The 24675-nt window shown below is 41.1% G+C and overlaps 1 protein-coding gene across 5 annotated transcripts in view; it reads right to left on the minus strand.

Annotated features, from left to right (window-relative positions):
* Positions 1–24675, minus strand: part of KIF16B (kinesin family member 16B) — a 173415-nt gene that overhangs the window by 48411 nt on the left and 100329 nt on the right. For 2 of the 5 annotated variants that reach the window (XM_054180111.1, XM_054180108.1), the window contains 3 exons: positions 24551–24601; positions 16688–16810; positions 5646–5735 (listed from right to left, as the gene is read on the minus strand). In XM_054180111.1, coding sequence (XP_054036086.1) covers positions 5646–5735; positions 16688–16810; positions 24551–24601 — 264 coding nt within the window. Of the gene's footprint in view, positions 1–5645; positions 5736–16687; positions 16858–21287; positions 23583–24550; positions 24602–24675 lie in introns of those variants that run through there. The other 3 variants (XM_054180109.1, XM_054180110.1, XM_054180107.1) reach the window with 3 other exon arrangements.

The following is a 24675-nucleotide window of genomic DNA, read 5'->3' on the forward strand; positions in this document are numbered from 1 at the left end:
TGAAAGAGATATGCATTTTTTGTCCCCTTTTCCTTTTTAAACCTTCCTAATAAATCAGATTGCCAATAAACTCCTTTGGGGATTCAGTGGCAGCACCACAAAATGCATGATCAGCAAATTATGAAAATACTGATGTAGTAACTCAGAGCTGAGCAACTAATGAGCTGTAAAGTTCACTTCTAAAAGCAGGACACTCATACATTAAACACATCCCCAGTAATTTTGCTGTTCATTATAAATATTAATTTAGAGTTGGAAGGTGAAATATGCAAAATAAAATTCAACTCTGATGGATTCTGATAGCATTACTTCTCAGGATCAAGTTTCTTTGCAGTAATACACAGTCACTAAGGACACAACTTTGCCAAATTTGGCATTAAAAACGCATTTTTAGCATCGCGGTGAATCCCAAATTAGGTCAATGACAGATGACTTAGCAGTCGATAGATGATTCTCAATTTACCAAACAAACTGAACTCCGACTCACCTTGCAAAACTAATCCAAAATTAGCATAAATTAAGGCTATTTTAAATAAAGGTAAAAATATGGGAAGCCATCAATCATTCCCATACAGAACACTGATAATGAAATGCCTTCAAATAAAACAAATGCCAAATCTTTACTACAGTGCATGGTATGATGTGTTCCATCCATCACAATGTGCTCTTATCCTCAGGTAAACAAGGACACAACAGTTTGTAGAAATGTTGGTGAGTAGAGGAAACCAAGTGTATTAGCTAGGCTTTCTAGATAGTATTAGCTAGGTTTCATCTGCCCTTTTGCCATTTTCTTGCTGTGCCTTAAGTCTCAAAGCAGGAAACATCTTTCTTAAACTGAGGGGCCCAGAACTGGACACAGTACTCAAGGTGTAGCCTAACCAGTGCTAAATACATGGGCACAATGACTTCACTGCTCCTGCTGACCACACTGATACTGGCCAGGATGCCATTGTCCTTCTTGGCCACCTGGGTACACTGCTGGCTCACGTTCAGCCTCCTATCAACTAGTATGCCCAGGTCCCTTTCTGCCCAGCCATTCTCCAGCCACTCTGTCCCCAGCCTGTAGCACTGCATGGGGTTGTTGTGGCTAATGTGTAGAACCCAGCACTTAGATGTGTTAAATTTCATTCCTATGCTTCTCCAAAGAGTGTAATTTTTCAGGGAAAGTTATATTGGCAAGCCTGTGAGACTTGGTATTTGCCTTGAAATGCAAAAACTTACTAAAACATACTATCATGCATTTCCTATCATGCACTAGAAGTATATTCATCTATTATGTACTAGATGTGAGTTTCAGTAAGTTTACCTAAGACACAGACATATGGCAATATGGAAATGTAAATAAGAAACAAATTGTCACATTAAAGCAGAGAATGCATTAACCTTGCAAGCATGACCACAAACAGGGAAGAAGCTGGGGGGGAAAAAAACAACAGTGAGTGCTGTAGAGAATGGTAAACAGATAAAATACACAGCAAAAACATTACAGATTCATGGATTCCATCACACTGGAAGGGACCTCAAAGGTCATCCTTTCTAACCCCCTGATGTGAGCAGGGAAACCTCCAACTAGATCAGGCTGCCCACGGCCACATTAAGTCTGATCTTGAATGTCTCTAGGGGTGGGGCCTCAAACACAGAATCACAGAATTGTCAGGGTTGGAAGAGACCTCAAGGATTCATCCAGTTCCAACCCCCCTGCCATGGGCAGGGACACCTCACGCTACATCAGGTTGCCCAGAGCCACATTCAGCCTGGCCTTCAAAAATTCCAAGGATGGGGCATCTGCCACATCCTTGGGCAACCTGTTCCAGTGTCTCACCACCCTCATGGGGAAGAACTTCTTCCTAATATCTAATCTAAATCTCCCCTCCTCTAGCTTGGATCCATTCCCCCCAGTCCTATCACTACCCGACACTCTGAAAGTCCCTCACCACCTTTCTTGTAGGCTTCAGCACATCCTTGGGCACCATGTAAAGAACTTCCTCCTGATGTCCAACCTAAATCTACCCTGTTCCAGTTTAAAACTATTGCCCTTTATCCCATAGCTGTAAGTCATTCTAAACAGTCCTTCCCCAGCCTTCCTGTAGGTCCCCTTTAGATATTGAAATACCATCATAAAGCCTCTCCAGAGCCTTCTCTTCTCCAGGCTGAACAGCCCAAACTCTCTCAGCCTGTCTTCATAGCAGAGGTGCTCCATCCTTCTGATCATCTTCATTGGCCTCCTCTGGACCCACTCCAGCAGGTCCATTAATCATGAACTATTAACTGTAAGGAAAAATACTTCATCTGGGCAGACTCCAGGCTGAAGAAAACTATGTGCCTTTGCTCCAGGCTGGGATATGTTCTCAGTTTATGCTCTTCTATGCAGGGCACTATTTTGACATAGTAATCTCATCCCTATGTTCTCACTGCTCTTCAGAACAAATAAAAATACAAAATGCAAACCACTGCCTCCTGTAAAACTAAAAAAGTCTGGTTTTTTTACTGTGAATGATAAATGCTTGATTCAAAAAGGTGACATCAGTAGACTGCAGCACACGGGACATTTAAGAAGATCAAATCCCTCCTGTGTCTCATTACCACACTGAAGAAGTTGATCTCCCACCTAATTTAAAAGTCAAACTGGACTGTTCTTTCACATATAGTCAGTACCAATGAGGAACTCTGAAAGGGACTACTCAGACCCTTTTTCCTAAATAGAGATCAGTCTCAGAGGTGCTCAGATAGCCCTTTTCTATTCAGCTGGATAACTGCCTGTCTGGTTTTCCACAGCTAGATGCAATTAGTCTATCCTGTTCAGAGACTATAACCCCAACATCCAGAAGGAAACAGCAATTAATTCAAATGAAAAAAATAAAATTATACCAATGCTCATTGACAAGGAACATTTTTATATCACTTGTGGAAAGAGAATATTTCTGCTTCCTATACAAAACTCATTTTTTTATCTTTACAATTCCTCTGATGATTAGAAAAAATAATTTACTTTATTTTTCCTTTTTTCTCTTTCTATTTTTAACCAAACTCTTGTTTAGATATTTGTGTGGTAATATCCAATTCTGGTTTTCATACTCTTTTGGAGTGGCAATGATCTTAAATCCTGGAATCTCCTCCAGATCTACACATTTTACTCTTTAAAATTCAAGGTCTTCCAATGCTTAGTTACAGTATCACAGAATACTGGGGGTTGGAAGGGACTTCTAGACATCATTGAGTCCAACCACCGTGCCAAAGCAGGGTCACCAAGGACAAGCCACACAGGAACACAGAGACAGGTTTTGAAAGTTTCCAGAGAAGAACACTCCACAATCTCTCTACACAGCCTGTTCCAGTCTTCCATCACCCTTAAAGAAATTCCTCCTCATGTTTAGACAGAACTTCCTATGTTCAAGTTTGTGCCCAGGTGAGATCTTACTAGGGCAGAGTAAAGCAGGAGGAGAACCTCCTTAGACCTGCTGGACACTCTTTTATTGATGCACCAAGAATCTCATTGGTGTTCTTGGCCACAAGGGCACATTGCTGTCCCATGGAGAACTTGTCCACTAAGACTCCAAGGTCTTTCTCTGTGGAGGGGCTCTCCTGCAGGATGACCTCTAGTTTGTACTGGTGCCTGGAGTTAATCCTCCCCAGATGCAGGACTCTACACTTGCCCTTGTGGAATTTCATGAGGTTCACCTTTGCCCAGCTCTCAGACTGTTCAGATCTTGCTGGATGGCATACCAGCCACCCCTCCCAGTTTCATATTACCAGTGATCTTGCTGAGGGTACACTCTATCCCCTCATCCAGGTCATTGATGAAAATATTGAACAAAACTGGACCTAGTACTGATCCCTGGGGAACAGCACTGGCCACAAGCCCCCAACTGGACTCTGTGCCACTGATAACAAGCCTCTGAACTCTATTGCTAAGCCAGTTTCCAATCCACCACCCAGTCCAATCATCTAACCCACTTTTCTTGAGTTTACCTATCAACATGTTATGGGAGACAGTATCAAAAGCATTCCTGAAGTCAAGGTAGATGACATCCACTGCTCTCCTTTCATCTTGGTAAATCCATGCTGGCTACTCCTGATAACCTTATTTTCTTTCATGTGGTTAGGGATGGCCTCCAGAATGAGCTGCTCCATCACCTTTCTAGGGATGGAGGTGGGGCTGACTGCTCTGGAGTTGCCCAGGTCTTTCTTCTTGCCCTTTTTGAACACTGGAGTAACATTGGCTTTCCTCCAGTCTTCAGGCACCTCCCCTGTTCTCCATGAGCTTTCAAAAATGCTGGCGAGTATTACAGCAACATCAATGAAGACCAAGAAAAAGTTTGCACACTATTGCATCTTTCTTGAAAATACTATTTTAAAATATATTGCTTAGGATTATCTGGCCCAGGTCTCTTTACTTGTGCTAACTCTCAAACCAGGATCACTTCTATGGCTTGAATGATAATTTTAATATATTCCTGCAAGTATCCAAGGGAATGAGTAGAAAGGAAGCAAAATGTTAATACTGAAAAGTTAGATGTGGAAACCAAGAACTGTAATTCTAAAAGCACTCCTGCCAATGAACTAAAGCTCTGTCAGGCACAGCTCCTCATATCCTGAATACCCAGAGTCTCCAAGGTGGTCAGAAAGATCAATTTTCCATATTGCAGCAACCTGGAAGCCACTATTACAAAAGGGTATCTGTGGAACAACACTTGTTTTATAAATGAGGAGTTGTCAGGATGACATCTGACTGCAAGTACCTCGCAATGAACAAAACACCAGCCTCCAGGGACCAGCACCAGTCAGCAGTGAAGGGAATGAATGGCTGGAGGGAACAAATGGGAGTCATGTTTTCACTGAAACATTCATCTAGTATCTAGCAGCCTTGGAGCTTTCAAATACTGAAGAGCTTGCCAATTTTACTAGGCGCATACTGCTGATAGGAATCATAGAATAGTTTGGGCTGGAAGGCACCTTTAAAGATCATCTAGTCCAACTTCCTTGTGGTGAGCAGGGACACATTCAACTAGAGCAGGTTGCTCAGACCCTCTGTCCAACCCGACTTGCAAGGATTTCCGTCACCTCTCTGGGCAGCCTGTGTCAGTGCTTCACCACCCTCTTCATCAAACATTTCTTCCTTGTATCCTTTCTTAATCAACATTCCATTAGTTTCAAACCATTACTCCTTCATCTATTTCAACAGGCCCCACTAAGAAGACTGTTACCATCTTTCTCACAAGCCACCTTCAAGTACTGAAAGGCCACAATAAGATCTACCTGGAGATTTCCCCAGGCTGAAGAGTATGGACCCCTGAGGGACACCATGTGTCACTAATCACCAGCTGCACATTGAGCCACTGACCACTATTCTCTGGATGCGGCAATCCAACTAATTCCTCATCTACCAAACAGTCAACCCATCAAATTCCTATTCCTCCAATTTAAAGAGAAGGATGTTATGAGTGATGATGTCCTACAAAGACCAGATAGGTCTTCCCTTGTCCACTGATGTAGTCACTCCACTAAAGAAGTCCACTAGGCTGGTCAGGAAGGACTTGCCTTTGGTGAAGCCATGCTAGCGGTCTCAAATCCCCTCTTTTTTATTGAGTAATCATCTTTCATTTACCTCCAGTCTTTCCTGCAAAAGAAGTTTTACTCAAACTTACCTCTGGGTACTTCAGTTTTAAAGTTTTATGCATTTCTCGAAAGCGACTGTAGCGCCTGAACACTGTCCACGTCTCATCCAGCACTGTTATCTGTATCACACAATAGGAAAAGAACAAACAGAAGTAAAACCACACAATGCACAATGCTGAAAACCATACAGTGTGCCAGCTTATCAGATTGAAAGAGGCAACTCTTTGTTCCCTTAAATCTGTAAGTTATTATTTGTTTCCTTAATTTTTCTTTTATGACAATGAAAGAACTGTCTTTAATAAGGAGCACTGATTGCAAAGCAAGAAAACTGAATGCATTTATTCCTTATTCTGGAAAGGTTTGACAAAACTGTAAATAGATTAAAATATCTCCAATTCCCAAGCACTCCTTGGTGCAGCTCTCAGCATGACAACCAGTGGGTGTTCCACTAATGAACAAGTAACACCCAGCACAAGTGTTGTGTAGCCTCTCTGTATGTTCATAGAAGTGTATATTCTCATACACACACACTCTCATATACACAGAATCATAGAATGGTTTGAATTGGAAGGGAACTTAAATACAATCTAGTTCCAACACCCCTGCCACTGGCAGGGACATTTTCCATTAGACCAGGTTGTTCAAGGCCTTTTCCAACCTGGCCTTTAACACCTCCATGGAGGGGGTATCCACAACCACCCTGGGCAACCTGTTCCAGTGTCTCATCACCCTGTCAAAAATTTCTTCCTAATATCCAGTATAAATCTACCCTCTTGCAACTTAAAACTATTCTCCCTTGTGCTATCACTGCAAGCCCTTGTAAAAAGTCCCTCCTCAGCTTTCTCACAGGCCCCCTTCAGGTACTGGAGATACACATTAACAAATATACATTTCTTGCACACACAGAATTCATTACCACACAGAATGGAATTCCAATTCATAAGATAAAAAATTATGTATGTCAGTTTTCAGAAGATTTTCCTTTAAAGGACTCTAAGTCTCTGTCATCAAGATACTACCACAGAACCATAGAACTCTTTCAGTTGGAAAAGACCTCTAAGATCACTGAATCTAACCACCAGCCTAACACCACCGTGGACATTAAATCGTGTCCTGAAGTGCCTGTGTTGATGTTCCCATTTACAGGGGAAGATTCATTCAAACCAAGAGAATTACTCCTGATAACAAAGCACAGCAACAGAAGCAAAGAGGGAAAGCAAAGCCAACCTCACCATAAGGTGTTCACAGAATCCTCACTGGAACTGAGGGGCCAACAAAAATTTCAGGGAAAGAAATTTTTTCACTGTCTGAAATCAGGTGAAAGAAATTTCTAAGTAGATGATAAAAATGCCATGGCTGGAGCCTTTGATTTTATAAGAAGTCTTTTTCTGTAGCTCTGGTGATCTAAGGCTACCAAGAAGCAATGTTGCAGGGAGAGGTGAATATTATTCTACATTAACAACTAGGGCTGAAGAAAGTTGGCTGGCATTGCCTAAACCTGAAAGATTGTTGCTTTTTTAGTCTAACAAGTCTAATATGTGTTATTACCTCCATCTAGCTATGATTTTATCACAAAGATCGAAAGCATTTTCACAAAACACATTTCAAAGACATAGGCTTCTTCATCTTAAAGTGATTCCTAAACTTAACAAGTAGATCCCTCACTACTGAGTGTACCAGGAAGTTATAGAAGTAAAGAAAGTCGCCAAGATAACCAAGCAGGAGAAAAATAAACCAAAGCAGTAAAGCCAGCAACCAGAACCAGCACCACTGTTGATAACTGCTACCTCACACTTGCAACAAACTCATCTCTTGTCCGCCCTTCCCTGCCTCTACTGCTGCATACAGAAGGAAGCTGGAGGAAGTGTTTTAGAAACCAAAATATGAATATAGGGATATGTTCACGTTACACTCATCTCCATTAACCATTTTGTTGTGAATAGTTACTTCAAAAGTAAAGGGCTTTGTGATTTCAATCTTCAAGTAGATATTAGAGTGCAACAGATAATCATAAAATAAAGATGTTACTTGTTCCTGCTTTCTTTGTTGCTTTACTTCTGTATGTCAATGTTTCTGAGACATGAAATTTTGCTGTGGTGATTTCTTTGCAGGGATCTTTATTCAAAACCAACTTCTCCTCCTTTTTTTTTTTTTCCTCCCTTTTTTTCCCCCCTAGGGTTTTTACAGCAGCATGTCTTTAGGGGAGCAACATAACACAAGGCAGCCAGGACTCTTCCAGCTACACAGCTTCAGAAAGAGCACAAATGTCAGCTTGCCAGTGATACTGCTGGCTGTGCATCTGACACCTGTCTAGGTGACAGAGTGGTACCAAGGTGGTACAAAGTTTAAAAAACAAGTTGTCAGGTAACAACAAGAAGGAAAACAGCAAATCCATCTATCTGTACTGCCTAAGAACTGAAGAATTTTCTCTAGAACATTCCCTGGTGGCTTACCCTGACTTGGTCCCTGTCATCCTCTTTGTTTACTTTTCTAACTCTTGTAATAAGGCTAGCAGGTAAAGTGGTGCAAAATTGTATTGTGTTACTGCTGATATTATTGGAAAAATCATTTCAAAGCTAAACAAAATCTTAAATGGTCCCCAAAGCTCAACAAGAAAGTTATTAGGACTGACAGGATCAAATTCCACTCATATAAAGAGGAGAATTATGATGCAGCTGGCATGGCAATAGAAGTTCCAGATCTGGGCCTTTTACTCCTAGAGGTGATCCAACCATTCTGGGCTGAGATTCTTTTCCCTCATTTAAAAAAAAAAAAGCTGTATGGCAGATACAATAGAATAGAATAGAATAGAAGTGAACAAGGTTGGAAAAGACCTCAAAGATCATCAAGTCCTACCTGTCACCCAAGACCTCATGCCTACTAGACCATGGCACCAAGTACCACGTTCAATCCCCTCTTGAACACCTCCAGGGACAGCAACTCCACCACCTCCCTGGGCAGCCCATTCCAATGCCTAACAACTCTCTCTGTGAAGAACTTTCTCCTCACCTCAAGCCTAAACTTCCCCTGGTGCAGCTTGAGACTGTGTCCTCTTGTTCTGGTGCTGGTTGCCTGGGAGAAGAGACCAACCCCCTCCTGGCTACAACCACCCTTCAGGTAGTTGAAGAGAGTAATAAGGTCTCCCCTGAGCCTCCTCTTCTCCAGGCTAAACAATCCCAGCTCCCTCAGCCTCTCCTCATAGGGCTTGTGCTCAAGGCCTCTCCCCAGCCTTGTTGCCCTTCTCTGGACACGTTCAAGTGTCTCGATGTCCTTCTTAAACTGAGGGGCCCAGAACTGGACACAGGACTCAAGGTGTGGCCTAACCAATGCAGAGTCCAGGGGCACAATGACCTCCCTGCTCCTGCTGGCCACACTATTCCTAATGCAGGCCAGGATGCCATTGGCCCTCTTGGCCACCTGGGCACACTGCTGGCTCATGTTTAGGCGGGTGTCAATCAGCACCCCCAGGTCCCTCTCTGTTTGGCAGCTCTCAGCCACTCTGACCCCAGCCTGTAGCTCTGCATGGGGTTGCCGTGGCCAAAGTGCAGCCCCTGGCACTTGGACTTGTTAAATGCCATCCTGTTGGCCTCTGCCCATCTGTCCAGTCAGTCGAGGTCCCTCTGCAGAGCCTTTCCACCCTCTAACTGACCAACATCTGCTCCTAACTTGGTGTCATCTGCAAATTTGCTGATGACTGACTCAACCCCCTCATCCAGATCATCAATGAAGATGTTAAAGAGGATGGGGTCCAGCACTGATCCCTGGGGGATGCCACTGGTGCCTGGCCGCCAGCTGGATGTGGCACCATTCACCATCACTCTCTGGGCTCGGCCCTCCAGCCAGTTCCTAACCCAGCACAGAGTGTTGCTGTCCAAGCCACGAGCTGACAGCTCAGCCAGCAGTTTGCTGTGGGGGATGGTGTCAAAGGCCTTGCTGAAGTCCAGGTAGACCACATCCACAGGCCTCCCCACGTTCACCAGACGGGTCACCTGATCATAGAAGGAGATCAGGTTGGAGAGGCAGGACCTGCCCTTCCTAAATCCATGTTGGCTGGACCTGAGCCCTTGGCCATCCTTCACGTGCGCAGTTATTGCCGCCAGGATAATCTGCTCCATCACTTTCCCTGGCACTGAGGTCAGGCTGACTGGCCTGTAGTTTTTGGGTCCCTCCATCTGACCCTTCTTGTGGATGGGCACCACACTGGCCAGTTTCCAGTCATCTGGGACCTCACCAGTGAGCCAGGACTGGAGGAAAATGATGGAGAGCGGCTTGGCAGCTCATCTGCCAGCTCTCTCAGCACCCTAGGATGGATCCCATCTGGTCCCATGGACTTGGGAGTGTTCAAGTGGCTCAGCATGTCCCAAACTAATCCCTCATGGATTTCCAGGGCATCACACTGCTCCCCAACCCCATCACCCAGATCAGGAGGCCACTCATCCTGGACTCCTGCCTTGCTGTTAAACATTGAGGCAAAGAATGTGTTCAGGACCTCAGCCTTTTCCTCGTCTTCAGTCACAGCGTTCCCCTCCAGGTCCAATAGGGAGTGCAGGTTCTTCTTGCCCTTCTTTTTAGTGTTGATATATTTATAAAAATGCTTTTTATTGTCTTTCACAGAGGTGTTCAGCTTCAGTTCCAACTGTGCCTATGCTTCTCTATTTTTCCTACATAATCTAACAACTTCCTTAAACATACCTCGAGAAGCCTTCCCCTCCTTCCAAAGGTTATACAGCCTCTTTTTTTCCCTTAAATCCTCCAGAAGCAGCTGCTGCAGCACCAAGGTAGCAGCACCCGTCCTCCACAGACCCAAACAGTCTTGGGGGGGGCCAGGAGTGTGGTAATATAATTCCTTTCCTCTTCTCTCTCCCTCCCCACTCTCTCTCCATTTTCTCTCTCTCTCTCCTTCTGATCCATCCACTTTATTCTCTTAATCAATAACCTCAGGGCTGTTGATACTTCGGCCTCATTTGTGCCTCTAATTTCATAACATTGGAATACTCAAAAGAGCTGAGTCTCTTTCCCTCTCTGGACTGAGACAATGACCTAGCAACATCCTTAAACATTTCATGGGTTACCTCTCCTATTTTCCAAAGATGATACACCCTCTTTTTTTCCTTTAATTCATTCAGAAGCTCATTGCCCATACAGACCAGACGTCTGCCCTGGCAGCTCATCTTCCGGCACATTGGGACAGCCTATTCCTGTGCCTTCAAGATTTCTTTCTTGAAGCCCCACTTTGTTTTTAGGGGTTGTTTCCCAAGGTACCTTCTGAAGTTTGTTCCTTAAGTAATCTGAAGTCCACCCTCAAGAAGACCAGCATGGAGGTTTTGTTGCTGCCCCTCTTAGCTTGACTGCCTATTGAAAACTCAATTCATGGTCACTGGACCCCAGACAGCTTCCAACCACCACACCTCCCACCAGCCCTTCTCTGTTTGTAAAAAGAAGGTCAAGCAAAGCCTTACCTCTGGTAGGCTCACACAGCAGCTGTGATAAGAAAGTATCCTCCATACACTCTAAGAATCTTCTAGACTGCCTTCTCTCTGCTGTGTTAAGTTCCCAGCAGATATCTGGCAGGTTAAAATTGCCCTTAAGAACAAGGTCTGATCTTGAGACAGCCTCTACCTGCCTATAAAATAATTCATCAACCTCTTCATCCTGACTGGGAGGTCTACAACAGACTCCAACCAGGATGTCAGCCCTCTTGGCCTTCCTGCTAATTCTCACCCACAGGCGAGAATCTTATCTGGGCACTTATGTGGCCCTAGACTTGCCTGAGAATTGTGGGTTGGTTTGGGTTTTGTTTTTGTTTTTTCCACTCAAGTGCACCATTTGCTATGTAAAACCTACAAATCTGAAAGGACTTACTATAGCCCTGTCTGCTCATCTTTTCTTCTCATGATGACTGACAAAAAATAACCTAACAGACTTTTTCAATTGATGCTACCGTAAAGCACATCACAGAGTTTGTTCCCCTTTTGTCCCATATAAACAGGTGCAAACCCAAGAGGAGTGTGGAGGGAAGAAGAAATGGAAAGCAATATTCCATCTGGTTCTGAAGCAATTAGAAATAATTGAATAGCAGTTAGAATAATAGAAAATGCCCACCATACTTATCTGGGCTGCTTAAACTGGCTACAGTCATTGTGATAATTCATATTTCTCTAAGCAGAACTTGTTGAAATGGTTCCTCACACTGAATGAATATAGTATCTGAAGAATTAAAAGTTGCCTAAAAATTTATTGTAACTTTTTTTTTTAATTTGTTATTGAGGGTATTAATCTCATAGAGATGATGAAAGATTGGGCTTTTGCTCTCTGCCAATATAGGTAGACGCAGGGCATGCATCATTTTCTTTAAGAACTAATTCAGTGAGTACTGCTTCAGCTTTACTCCAATTCTGCAACAGTTCACCGAGTTCAGAAAGAAACTTAGATTAGAAGCATAGACATTTTGAGCAGACCACCACATCATCTGTCTGAACAGAAGTGTGACAGGACCTAGAAAAAAGTAGTGCTTTGGGGAGTACATTTGCCTGGATCTTTTTCTATAGAGAACTCATCAGAGATGAATGAAAAACTTTGAAACACAAGAAAAAGGCAGTTTTGAAAGTCTATCAAACAGGATAAATAAAATGAGAGTAGTCATAACAGTGAGGGAAGGCTGAATGAAAAGGCTTATCTACATCATTCCCTCTTGACAAAGGATCCCCTGCAGGGCTGTGCTTGATTCCAGGCTTTGCTTCCATCACCTGCTCTCAGGACACCTTATGTACTGGAGTTGTCCCTTCCCTGTCCCCCTTGCTGCTCCTGCTGCCATCCATGTTGATTGTCTACAACAGATACCAATGATCTTGTCCATACAAAAGCTCTTCCCACCCACTGTTTCTAGCACATCCCTGTCTGAATGTCTTGCATGTGACGTGAAAAGAAGGGGAACATACAAGATAATTTTTCTGGTACTCTAATTCAGCTTTAACACAAATATGTTTAGACCTGATTAAATTAGCACTATTTCATTGTGTCATCTTTAAAGATAACATATTGTATTGGGTTGAACTGAGCTGGAGTTAATTCTCCTCACAGTATCATTCTAGTGCTGTGGTTTTTTTGCAGCAGTAGTTGATAACACAGCAGTGTTTTGGCTACAGCTAAATCCAGTATTCAAGCTGTGTCCTTTCAACATTTCCCTGCCCCAGGAGTACATTGAGGGGTGGGCAAAATCTTGGGAGGGGACACAGCTGAGCCAGCTGACTCAGACTGGCCAAAGAGGTATTCCATACCATATGACGTCAGCTCAGGTATAAGTAGGAAGTGAAAGAAGGAAGTGTGGGGATTCGTCTATGGCGTTTATCCTCCTGAGGAACTACCAAGCTTAGAGAGCCCTGCTTCCTGAGACTGACCACCGTCCTGCCGATGGGAAGTAGAGACTAACATCTCTCTCTCTCTGCTTTCTTTGCTTCTGCGTGGTTTATTGCTGTTTGCTTATTAGTGTTATTAAATTGCTCCTATCTTATCCCTGGCTTCTGTTATATTTTCTTTCCCTTCTTCCCCTCTTCACTTAAGAGCGGGAGTGATAGAGCGGCTTGGTGGGTATCTGGCCTCCAGGCCAGAGCCAAACCACCACACATATACAACTACTGCTTAAATGGAAGGGTTTTTTTGAGACATATCTATTCATACTGAGTACTTCAAAGCAGGCCAGCACAAACGGCTCCATGTTAGCTCCTGCTGCAAGAGGAGAAGGCACTCTTCTAACTCTAATAAAGGATGGGTTTGTTTTTATTTGGAATTCTGTCCAATTGGTTCTTGTGGGACTCAACATCTTCAAGTAGGATCTGTAGCCAGTAGAAACAGCTGAGTGGACAGAATATCTTGCTGGCCCTTTCCTGAATATTACATATGCCTAAATGGACAAGACAACTTGGAGTAGTTTTTTTGGATGTTATGCTAAAGTTGAAAGACTTATGAACTGATTGTGTTGCTACCAAGAAAAGTGGAATCAACTTACTTTCTTTTGGCATATAAAGAACATATCTTTACTACTGCATGTAACAAAAAAAACCAAACCAAAAATATATATTTGCTTATTAAGAGAAATTTGTTATGTTTCTTCCTCTATACAGCAAAACCTGAAAGTAGGTTGTAGTGAGGTGGGTATTAGTGTCTTCTCACAAGTCACAACTGATACGATGAGATGAATTGCCTCAAGTTACTCCAGGGAATGTTTAGATTGGGTATCAGAGAGAACTTTTCCACTGAAAGGGTTCTCAAAGACTGGAACAGGCTCTCTAGGGAAATGGCTGAATTCCCATCCCTGGAGGTGTTTTAAAGAGTCAGAGATGTGGTGCTGAGGAGCATGGTTTAGCACCAGACTTAAGAGAGAAAGAGAAAATGGTTGGACTCGATGATCTTAAAGGTCTTTTCTGACCAAAACAATTCTGTGATTCAAATATGCCAGGATTTAAGTACAAACACAGTGACTAGAAACATCTGCTGAAGAAAATACATCTGAGACACCTAGGATTCAAAGGTTCTCAACTCAAGTCAGTCATCCCATGTCCCATTCTCAGAATTCAAAGTGCCATTACATGCAAATAGGCCCACTACACATTTTCCCAAGAGGAAGAGGAACCTTTGTGAAGCAAGCTTGCTTGGGAGCTGGCAAAGCAAATGAGATTTATACCACCTCAGCTCTTCCCCAAGACTGACAAACATTCTGAAGCTGGAAATTATTTCAGCAACTGATATTGTATCCTGACCCATCAGGAAGAGATGAAAAAAACAAGTACCTGTTCTCTCTTTCCTGATTTTATGGAAAAAAAACAACAAAACCCAAAGTTTTTAAGGAGGGGGAAGCATATTCCATGTATCCTGATTTCCCACAGAATAACTGTAGCCACATCTGAAGATTAATACATTTCAAAGTAGAGCTGGGAGCTCTACAGGGAAAAGACTTAAAATAGAAAAGTTTGTAGAAGGTCTGTGGATTGTAGCTTGGAGCCAAGTCCTGACCACAGCAAAAGCAGCCCACTGTGAGCTACAGAGACCTGCAGGCAAAGGAAAAAGCATAAACAGTTGATCGAGTTGTGTAGAGCAAGGACTGTGCCACATATCTCTCAGACAGCCAAAATGAAGTACACAGGAGCTTGCAGAAAAATATTTAGTGCTCCAAGGAAGTTGACAGCAACGGGATACAATTATTAAAGTAATAGCTTATTCCCTATCCTTTATGTCACCCATTTCTTTGCTTTGAACTTTATCAAAGCAGCTATTTAAGCAGCAGACTCTTTTAGAGACAGCCTAGAAATGGCACAGGAGAGAGAAAAAGATGCTACTGGCAAGCGTGACAGAAGATAATAGCCACACAATATACACATCTCTTAGCCACAGCATCTGCTCATTCCATGCCATTCCTGAGGTTGTGCTTCTCACAGAAACAAAATACAGGCACCAGAATTGCTGGAGCCTGATTTCATACGCATTTGTGTCTCTCCTTTGTATATCCCCTAATTCCTACCTGGTTATGAACCCCACCCTTTTCAAACATTTTCTTCTATTACATTTCTTTCCAGGTAAGTTCATGTCTTTAACTGTCCTTTCATCTTAAGCTGCTTACATGGGCCTCAGGGATGAAGGGAAAAGAAATCTATCAACTTACTATAAAAGAGAAAAAACCTTTTAATTGTATTTATGTTCACTAACCCTTACCCAAGTTTAGTAAATCTTCAATGCTAAAAGAGTTGGTGGCCAGAACAGTCCCTGGGGAAGGTTTGTATGTGCTTAATCTCATCATCCCTGTGGCTCTGGGCTTTCACTGGCCCCAGCAAATTCAAAGTTCAAAAGGCAAAATGAAGTATTTCATCCACAAAAGGTGCAATATGTTTTGAGATGAAAATTTAATTAGCTCAAGCAGAGCTAAGATTGCCCACCTTAATAAGAGCCTTTGTAAAAGGGACTGATAGCATAGTTCAAAAGCTGTTCTGCATGCCATGAGGGCAGGTCCCTACTTCAACTTACACCAGCTAACAAAGCATCTGGCAGTACATTCAGTGAAGTAGGCTGCCAATTCCGTCTCTGATGCCATGTGCATCAGTTATTCCACATGTCCACAAGCACTGAGAGCACATTTCCAATTAGGCATCACATCGTGCTTTGAAAAAACACTGGCTTAGTACCAGAGGAAACACAATGAATATGCAATTTTCCCAGCATTTCTGCACAGAAGATCAGATGAGGAAGCCAGTAGAATGAAGTGGAAGCAGGGAGCAGTTTGGAGAAGCAAGACCTTGGAAATGCAGGGTGGGAAGGATCAGAACAACAAAGAGGGTCTGAAAGGACACAAAATATTTAATTACACTTTCACTACAATAGGCATTTCAAGTCTAATAATTTTCTATACCTGACACTTGCACCTCAAAAGAAGGCTTTCCTACAACCAATATGCATTTAATCCTCATTTCTGCACCACTTTCAGCTTAACTGTGTGACACTGGATCTGTAACTGCTCACCCCAAGAGCCTGACCACCCATCCCATTTTATACAATACACCCACTTTGAAAATACCTGTCTCTTATTTAACAGTACTGAGACCACATAGACAATGCAAAGACAGCCAAAAATTGGAGTTAGAGGAACAAAAACTACTTTTCGTTGGGGTTAGTAAAGTGAAAATCTGCAGTGGATTTCCAGCTGCCATTTCCACCTTCACTGTTATGCTGCCACAGAGAACACTGATGGTTGGACAGAGCAAAACAGGAACTATCCGGTTTTAAACAAAAGCGTTTCGTTTAGATTGGATATAAGGGAAAAATTCTTTACTGAAAGAGTGGTCAGCTGTTGGAATAGACTGCCCAGGGAGGTGTCACCATCCCTGGAGGTGTTGAAGTGTGTAGATGTGGCACTTCAGGATATAGTCATGGTAGTTGGGTTATGGTTGGACCCTATGATCTTGAAGGCCTATTCCAACCTTAATGACTATGATTGTTATTGGTACTATGATGCTGTGTTGTAAAATGCAAGCAATGTGCGTATAGAGACTTCAATCGTGAAGGAAAAGAACTGCAGAGCACTTACCTTTATTTCAAACTCATAGTGTTCATCCTTTCCCTGCCCACACAGGACATAGCGTGGAATACTAATTTTAATGGGGTCCTTTAAGTCATCTGGATTTGCTCCCAGTGAACGACAGACCATCCGCTTTCATGTGCATACCCAATAGGGAGAACAAAGGAAAACCAAAATCACTACATAAGGAAAGAAAGAAAATAACTTCACTAAAAATGAGAAAATGTTCTTGGCCAGAAGAGTAGGGAAAGAGAGCATAGAAAAGGCATAAATTATGTAAAAAATGAAGGAATTGTTTGAAAAAAAAGTGGCTCTCCTTTTATATTCAAACCCCAGCATTTGGTTGGGCACAAAATATTTCAGGTGTAGTGTCTTCAAGAACAGTGCTCTTTGAGAAGGCATTTTCAGCTTAGATCTCAAAAATGAGGGAAAGCAGAAAACTTCTTATTAACTCAATTTTATATCCCCAAATAAATAATCAAGCCCTTACAGTCAGCCATATATTTTGTATGTCTTTATGAAACAAACCTGTTTACAAGATCAGGAAAAGCTGCAGTGGCTCAAGCCAATTCAGAAAGCTCTTGGATGTTAAAAATCCAAACTCTTTTATTATTAAATAAGGTATTGCTAATATAGCAATTGGCTGTCAGAACAGTTCCCTAGTATTTTCTTTAAATAATATCTAATTAACAGAAAATTCAACTAAGATAACTTTGCATGGTATGGACAAAATGCTTTGAAAAGTTATTTGTAACAGCAGCACATTCCTCTGACTAAGAGCCAGAAGAAACCTGCAGCTCTGAAGTTATGTAAAAAACCATATTTTTGCAACTGAAAATATTAATGCTTTGCAGAAACTGTGTCCAAAAATAGCACAAGCATTTACAGTGAAAAAGTACAGAAACTGCCTTTTTAAGGAAGCCCTTCACTTTCTCAGTTGAATGCATTTGATCCGAAAAGCTCAATGAACTTGTGCTGAGAAAAAACACAGCACTGTGACAAATGTAATTTCACAATAACAAAAATGGTTGCAAAAATATCACTTGACAATTAAGGGCATGCTATATGCTTGCATTTAGTGATGCTATCCATCACTCCTATAGTAACTCTGTTCTCAGCATTCATTTACAATCTCTTAGGAGCTACCACAAGACCTGTTGCTTGGTCAGATTTCTTCAGTCTTGACCAACACTATCCTCCACACATGAAGGTGGTTTGTTTCAGCTCATTGACACTTGGTCTCTCTGTAGCAACTCTTGGTGACTTCCAGTACAAGTGATACTGTGTAGGAGCTGGAGGAAAGTTTGAAACTCACTCATAAATGCCTCTCTGAATGCTGTCTGTTACAGACAGCTTTATGGCACCCTCACCTGGCTATTGAGAAGGCTCTTATTTCATTAATGGTCAATTACAAACAGAAACAGCATTTCTGTCAATGTTAACATTAAGAGTAGAGAAAAGGCAAAGCAAGTGTATTTACTTTCATTTAACTGAAATAACAGTTTCAATTAACTGTCTTGATCTATGTGTTTTCCACAACTTCTTTCTTAGGTGAAAACAGAAATACGTTTGCATTGGAACTGAAAAATACTTTTAGTGACCCTCGTCACTAAACTCATTTCTGGAGCATAGAAACACAAGCAATTATTTCCTTGGGGGAAAGAGGAGTTCACTACCTTGACAACAATATCATCTGCTTTAAAAGAACAATAAAACCATAGAGTCACTCTTACAGCCACCTCTGTCAACCATGTAATTTATTGGCAATCATTTTCAGAGAACTATTACAAACACCTAATAGTCAGAGAGGAAAATAATGTGAAAAATGCACCCTAAGACATTAAATAATGCTTTCATATTCATAAACATCCATCATTATGCTGTGTTCAATTTACAATAGAATAGGAGATATTGCTGTGAAGTAATTTTATATTAAAATGCCAAACATTTATTGAGTTAGATTTGAAAACAAAGACAAAAGAAGCACCCCATGTTATCAGCAATAGAGTAGAAATGTTTAACTTTGGGGTATAATCTGCAAAGGAAGCAGCTGCAGAAATTGCTGTCCTTTAAAAGCCTTGAATAAGACAAACAATCACAGAATGCCAGGCTGGAAGGGACCCCAAGGATCATCTGGCCCAATTGTTAAATGAGATGGCCCAGCATCCTGTCAAGCTGAGTCTTAAAACTGTCCAGTGTTGGGAAATCCACTACTTCCCCTGGGAGGTAATTCCAATGTTTAACTATTCTCATGATGAAAAACATTCTTCTGGAGTCCAATCAGAATCTCCCCAGGAATAACATGGACCCATCGTCCCTTAGCTTTGCCATGTGACTCCTTGGAAAAAGACAATCCTTCTAGACTGTGTCACTCAGTGTTAACTTCTGGATGATGTTAGTGAGGGAACCACTCTTGAACTGGACTGACACAAGGTTATGCTCCAGCCCCAAACTGCTCTGTTACCTCCAAGTTCTGTTAGTTATTTGTATATACTACTTTTTTTTTAAAAGAAGCAACAACAAAGCAAAAGAAAAACCAACCAGCCAACCAGATCAAAACAACAAACCAAACCGAACCCCAAACAACAATACCTAAAAGAAGTGACACATTTTGCTCATCTTTGGACTTCCTTAAGACAGTAGAAAATTTTATGATTAAAAAAACCATATCTAAACACAGTGTTCATCCTTCCAGACAAAAGTTCCCCATCCAAATGCAAGTTATTTCTTTTAAATCCCACGTGAGTTATGTTATCCTGTCTTAACATATGGCACGAACAAATCGGAAATGTTCTTATACTAGTAGAGAGACTGAAGTCTAACTCTGTCTAGTAGAAGATTGCACCTCCCCTGGCAATATGCTTAGAGAATTTAGAATTTCAGATCAGATACCACTGTTTTATCTGCCAAGGACTATCTTCCTCAAATAACGCAGATGGCACATTCAAGCAACAGGATTCAAAAGGTATTCAGCTCCCTTTAGAACGGAAGAAACAAAAGATGGGAACCAACAGCTTGCTTATTATTTCAACATCTGACAGGGAAACAGGTAAAGAATAATCTTGTACTAAGCTAAAGGCAAGCCTTGACTAAGAGAAATCTTTTAGTGAAATCCAATAGCTCCATTATTTCTTAGAATGGAAAGAGACTGTAGGAGATGCAATCTCACAGCATCAGCAAGCTCATTAGTAAGCAAGCATTAAAAAAAAAGTAAGTCAGGCCAGGCACATTACATGAAGACAACTCTAAACTTAGTCTGTCAGGCAACATCCCCAGTTGCTAACTATCATTTTACAGCACAAGACATGTCTGCAGATGAAAAAGCCCAAAATGTTTGTCCTACTACAGGTATAGTGGCAAGACAAAAAGGTCAAAATGCTATTTAAAGGACAACAAACATCTGTTCACACCCTTTAAAACCAGGTTCCTTTCCAAATCACACTTCCCTTAAACACTCTCATGAAAGGAATATAACAGGTTAACACACATTAACTGGCTTAACCTGCCTGCTTCCCCCCATCACTGAGGAAAAAGGAACACACAAAAACTTTGGGTTGAGATTATGAGAGTGAGGTAAGAGTTTAACATAGAATATAGCTTAGTCTACTTGCAGAACAAGAGCAGTGAAAGGCAGGGGAGGGGGAACAAAAACAAACAACAGAAAAGCAAACCCAGTGAGCTACCAACAGCCACATCTCAGAACCCAAAAGCAGCAATTGGAACAGAAAGCTACATGCTGAACTTCAAGCCCCATAATACTCTGCTCCTGCCAGCACTTCCATTTTGAAGCTGGCATGAGGCAGGATGATTTTGAATAACGGCAGCAAATTTAAATTCAACCCATGACAATGACTTTCTCTGTTGTGGAGGAGTATGAGTGAACTGTTTGGGCAAAATAAGTAGGAATTACTTAAAGTCATGCACTGCTTTCCTGCTAGAAAAGGGAGGGAAAGGGAACTCTACAGAGAGTATTGGATATTCTCTGCATTTTTCTTGCTCTGTTTCACTGCTTCTGCGCAGCCTACACTCCCTTATGCCTGGGCAAAGAGGGCAAACCCAGGACAAAAGAGATATGGCAAATCCATCAGTTTATGGTAACACAGACAATGCACCCAGAATAAGCCAAGCAACTCCTTTTGTGTTTGTGGCAAACTTTAATGCAAGAGTGCAATAATCCTTGAATACAAAGATAATTATCAATGCTATTCCCAAAACCGTAAGTATAAAAGCTATAAACATCCTTAGTATTGAGCCCATATGGTGACTGTAAGATTACAAAAAAAAAAGTGCTGCAGATGTTTTAAATATTGAAATCAAATGAGATGCATGAAAAACAAAGACATGCAGAAAGATTAGGAAAAAGGTAATTAAGAAGGAATGGAGAGGACATTAGTGGAGACAGACAGTAAATTAAGGGAGCCAAAAAGCACAGCCAAAATGGAGATCGGAAGACACAGCTGTAATTACAGTTTTGATCCACCTACCACACCAGAGAGAACCATTTAATTTCCTCCCTTTCCCAAGGAAATGTTATGTACAATATATTGGAGACCCACAAAAAAACAAGCACTCCAGTAACACTGATTTTTGCTATGATGTGTGTATACACCCTATGGGATGTCCTTACAGGCTCAGAGGACTCTTTTGCTTATTGATTAAAAACCAAAAAGAAGGAAATATTATCAATATTAATTAGCCTTTTGTTTTGAACATATCTAAACATATTTGGATTTCAACACCTAGTCAGATGCACAATTAGCCAAATAGCTTCTTGACTTGAACTGAATGTTAATATCCAGATTTCTGAAGGGATATGCAAACTGCTTTGAAGACTTGATGGGATGACTGTCAGCTGAGGATTTCTTTCTTTTTCACAGTATTTAGAAAAACCAATTCCTGAATCAGATCCAACATTCCTCCTTCTGGAAAACACAAGCTCAATTTTTGTGGGATTCTCTTTGTCTGGCAAAACTGCACATCGGATATCATTTAAACTGTGCAGCTGAATGCTGTCAAATTGTTGGCATGAAGCATCCAGAAAGTTAGCTGCCAGGTAAAAAACATTATTCTCCCTTAAGAGACCTATGTGAGTAGTCGTAAGAACTAAAGATCTATACACAGTTTCCTTAGCATAGGTTACCTTCACTGAGGTATATAGCAGCACTTGAATGTCACCTAATGATGGTTTAATACTTCCCATATTTTCATGGAGTAAGTAAACCAGATCAGCTAATTCAGTTCTAAATTTACAGAACAATCGTACTCCATTTGAAAAAACTATGTCATTGACTTCTGATGTCCAGTCAAGTGAAATCTGCATCAAATCATCTTTCAAGAGCTGGTGATTGAAATAAACAGCATCATCTGTTCTAGAAATCAAAAGGCTCATTATGTCATGGCAAATTCTTTGAGTGAAGTGCTTGCTATAAGTAAATATTGTGAGCCAACCATCTTCAGCAGAACACAGAAGACTAGTACTCTGTCCAGCAAAGCCAACTTGAATCTCTTTTATATTGGTGATGGGAACCTCACGAAACATTGTCAAGGCACTCTGGCAGACGTCTTGTTCAACTGATGAAACGACGACATACAGCACAGAGCTGAACAAAAGCAAGCAAGCAGGTTCTGCATCAGGTTTTTTACTACTGCCAACAGCAAGCCAATATACACCTTTCAACTCCTCCATTCTAATAGAAATCTGAGGTAAGAGACAGGTCAAATACTCAAGGACTTTTTCCAGAGAACAGACCTGAAGATTCAAAAAGACATCAGGAAAATTCACAAATTTCTGTCTCAACACAAGGCTGTTTTCCAGCTCTTCATTGTTACAACAATGTGCAGCTCCTTCAGAGGGCTTTCTTGCACAGGTATTGGAGACTCCTGCATTCACACACATCGCGATGGTCTCTTGCACAGGGGAATCAGGCTGAACAACATTTTCAGAGAGAGCTTTGGCATCATTGGTAGAGTGGGATGCATCTTGATTTGTATCAGACTTGAAGAATACATTTACCTGCAAGTTTCTTATGAGTGGCAGGTTTTTGATTAATGACACCGCTTGTACGTACTTCTCGTTTCTCTCACACAAACTTCCCAACTCCTTGATTTGTTTAGAAACAATTGTATTGTTGAGCAGCTGATTACTGGTATCTTTGTAAAGGCAGGAAAGCTTGCTGCAAAGATACCCCAAACCAGAGGTGTGCTCCGGGCTCACAGCAAAACGAGAAGCTATTGACTTAAAAGAAATAAAATCTGAGGCTTTTTGCATTGGAAGCTGAGAATTACTAGAGTGGTCTTCAGTTGCTGGGTACACTGTCTTACAGGGGCTGCTTTCTTTGCAAGTCATTATTTCAGAATATGCATGAGACTGAGAAAAGGGAAGGCACGATATGCTGTTAAAGCCAGCTTGCTCATTAACACCCATTAAGGATCCTGCAGGAGACAGCTGTTTCAAGTGGGAACAATCAGATTCAGTTCTTAAGCTGTCACAATCCAGAGAAGTAATTATTTTATCATCAAAATGATTGAAATTTTTAACCTTGCAGAACGAATAAGGCACATTATTTAAGTCATGACTTTGTAAAGAAGTAGAGAAAACATTCTGATGAGGAATATTCTTACTTTTTAAAGTATTAGTATTTTTAGAGAGCATTAAACAACTTTCAATGTCACAACAATGAGCAAAGCCCTCCTGTTCTGAATTCCTTTCATTCTCAAATGTTTTCTCTGATGTAAAAGAGGAGGAGATTCTTCCAGAACTGGAAAATAAATCCCACATCTCCGTATATTCCTTCTGTATTCTAGGGTCTCTTACTCCAGAGTTTTCTCCACACAAATTAGAGGCACAATTGTCATCTTTAGACATAAATGGAAAGCCATAATGTGGCTGCCACTGTTGACTTTTCTGTTAAAAATTCCAAAAGAAGAAAATAGAAATGCCTGTAACACCTTCTGCTCTGAACATTTCTTAAACTAAAGATTGATTTTGATTAGGTTTGTAAAATCATTCAGAATTGGTACAATCATTGCACAATCTCTCAAAATTAGAGAGCAAAATTCCCACAGAAGTGATTGAGATCTGATTCAGGAATGGTTGATCTTCCCAGCCCACCAATGCTTTATTTTTGTACAGTATCCATTTCTCTTGGTTTATATTTGCTTCACTCAAAACCACAGGAAAACCAAAGGGTGATGCAGATATTTCTAAGTTTTTTATTCCCACACATGCAGAAAAATAGTAATCCTATACCATCCAAGGTACCAACATGCTTAAAAAAATTACAGAGTGAAAGTAAAACAAAGAAAATCCAAAGTAGAGGTGTTGCAGCCCTCCTCCTCCTCCAGTTAAAATCCATGAAAGGATTTAGAATTTACTCACCACAATCAGTAATTAACCATATTTCAAGTAAAAAATTATGGGAGTAGTCTAAGCCTCAATTTGAAAACACATGTATGAATCCTTCATGACACAGGCAAGTTCTCCCATGCTACTTGCTGATATTATGGTCACTGTCACAGTAGTTCTTTGGGAGTGAAAAATGTGAAGTGGTATCCTGAATTCACACATTACCTCCTCATTAAATTAAAAATTTTAATAAATAAATAAATAAATCAGGAAAGGGATACTGTTCCAAATTAAGATTAATGACAAAGCAAGGAAGATAGATCCAAAATAACACCACACCTTCCAAATGCGAAAAAAGCTAAACCAAATCTGAGAAAGATCACTCAAATTCCAACTGGAAAAATGCATTGCTGCTTCTATTAGCTATTAATCTTGCTGTGAATTCAGACTCTTAATTATGCAGCCAAACATTAAAAAATTTAATTACAGGGCATGCCATAATTTCATTTTGACAAATTATGACCTACCTCATACTTCAGCTTGCGTTGAAGAGTGCCATTATTAAGTCTCTCATTATCCTAAGAACAAAAAGGGTACATGTGATTATTTTTTGAAGTGTCTTCTGGTTTTAAGTTCATTTGAAAGTATTCAT

The sequence above is a fragment of the Dryobates pubescens genome, chromosome 3 (genome assembly GCF_014839835.1).
Source record: "Dryobates pubescens isolate bDryPub1 chromosome 3, bDryPub1.pri, whole genome shotgun sequence".
Classification (NCBI taxonomy): Eukaryota; Metazoa; Chordata; class Aves; order Piciformes; family Picidae; genus Dryobates; species Dryobates pubescens.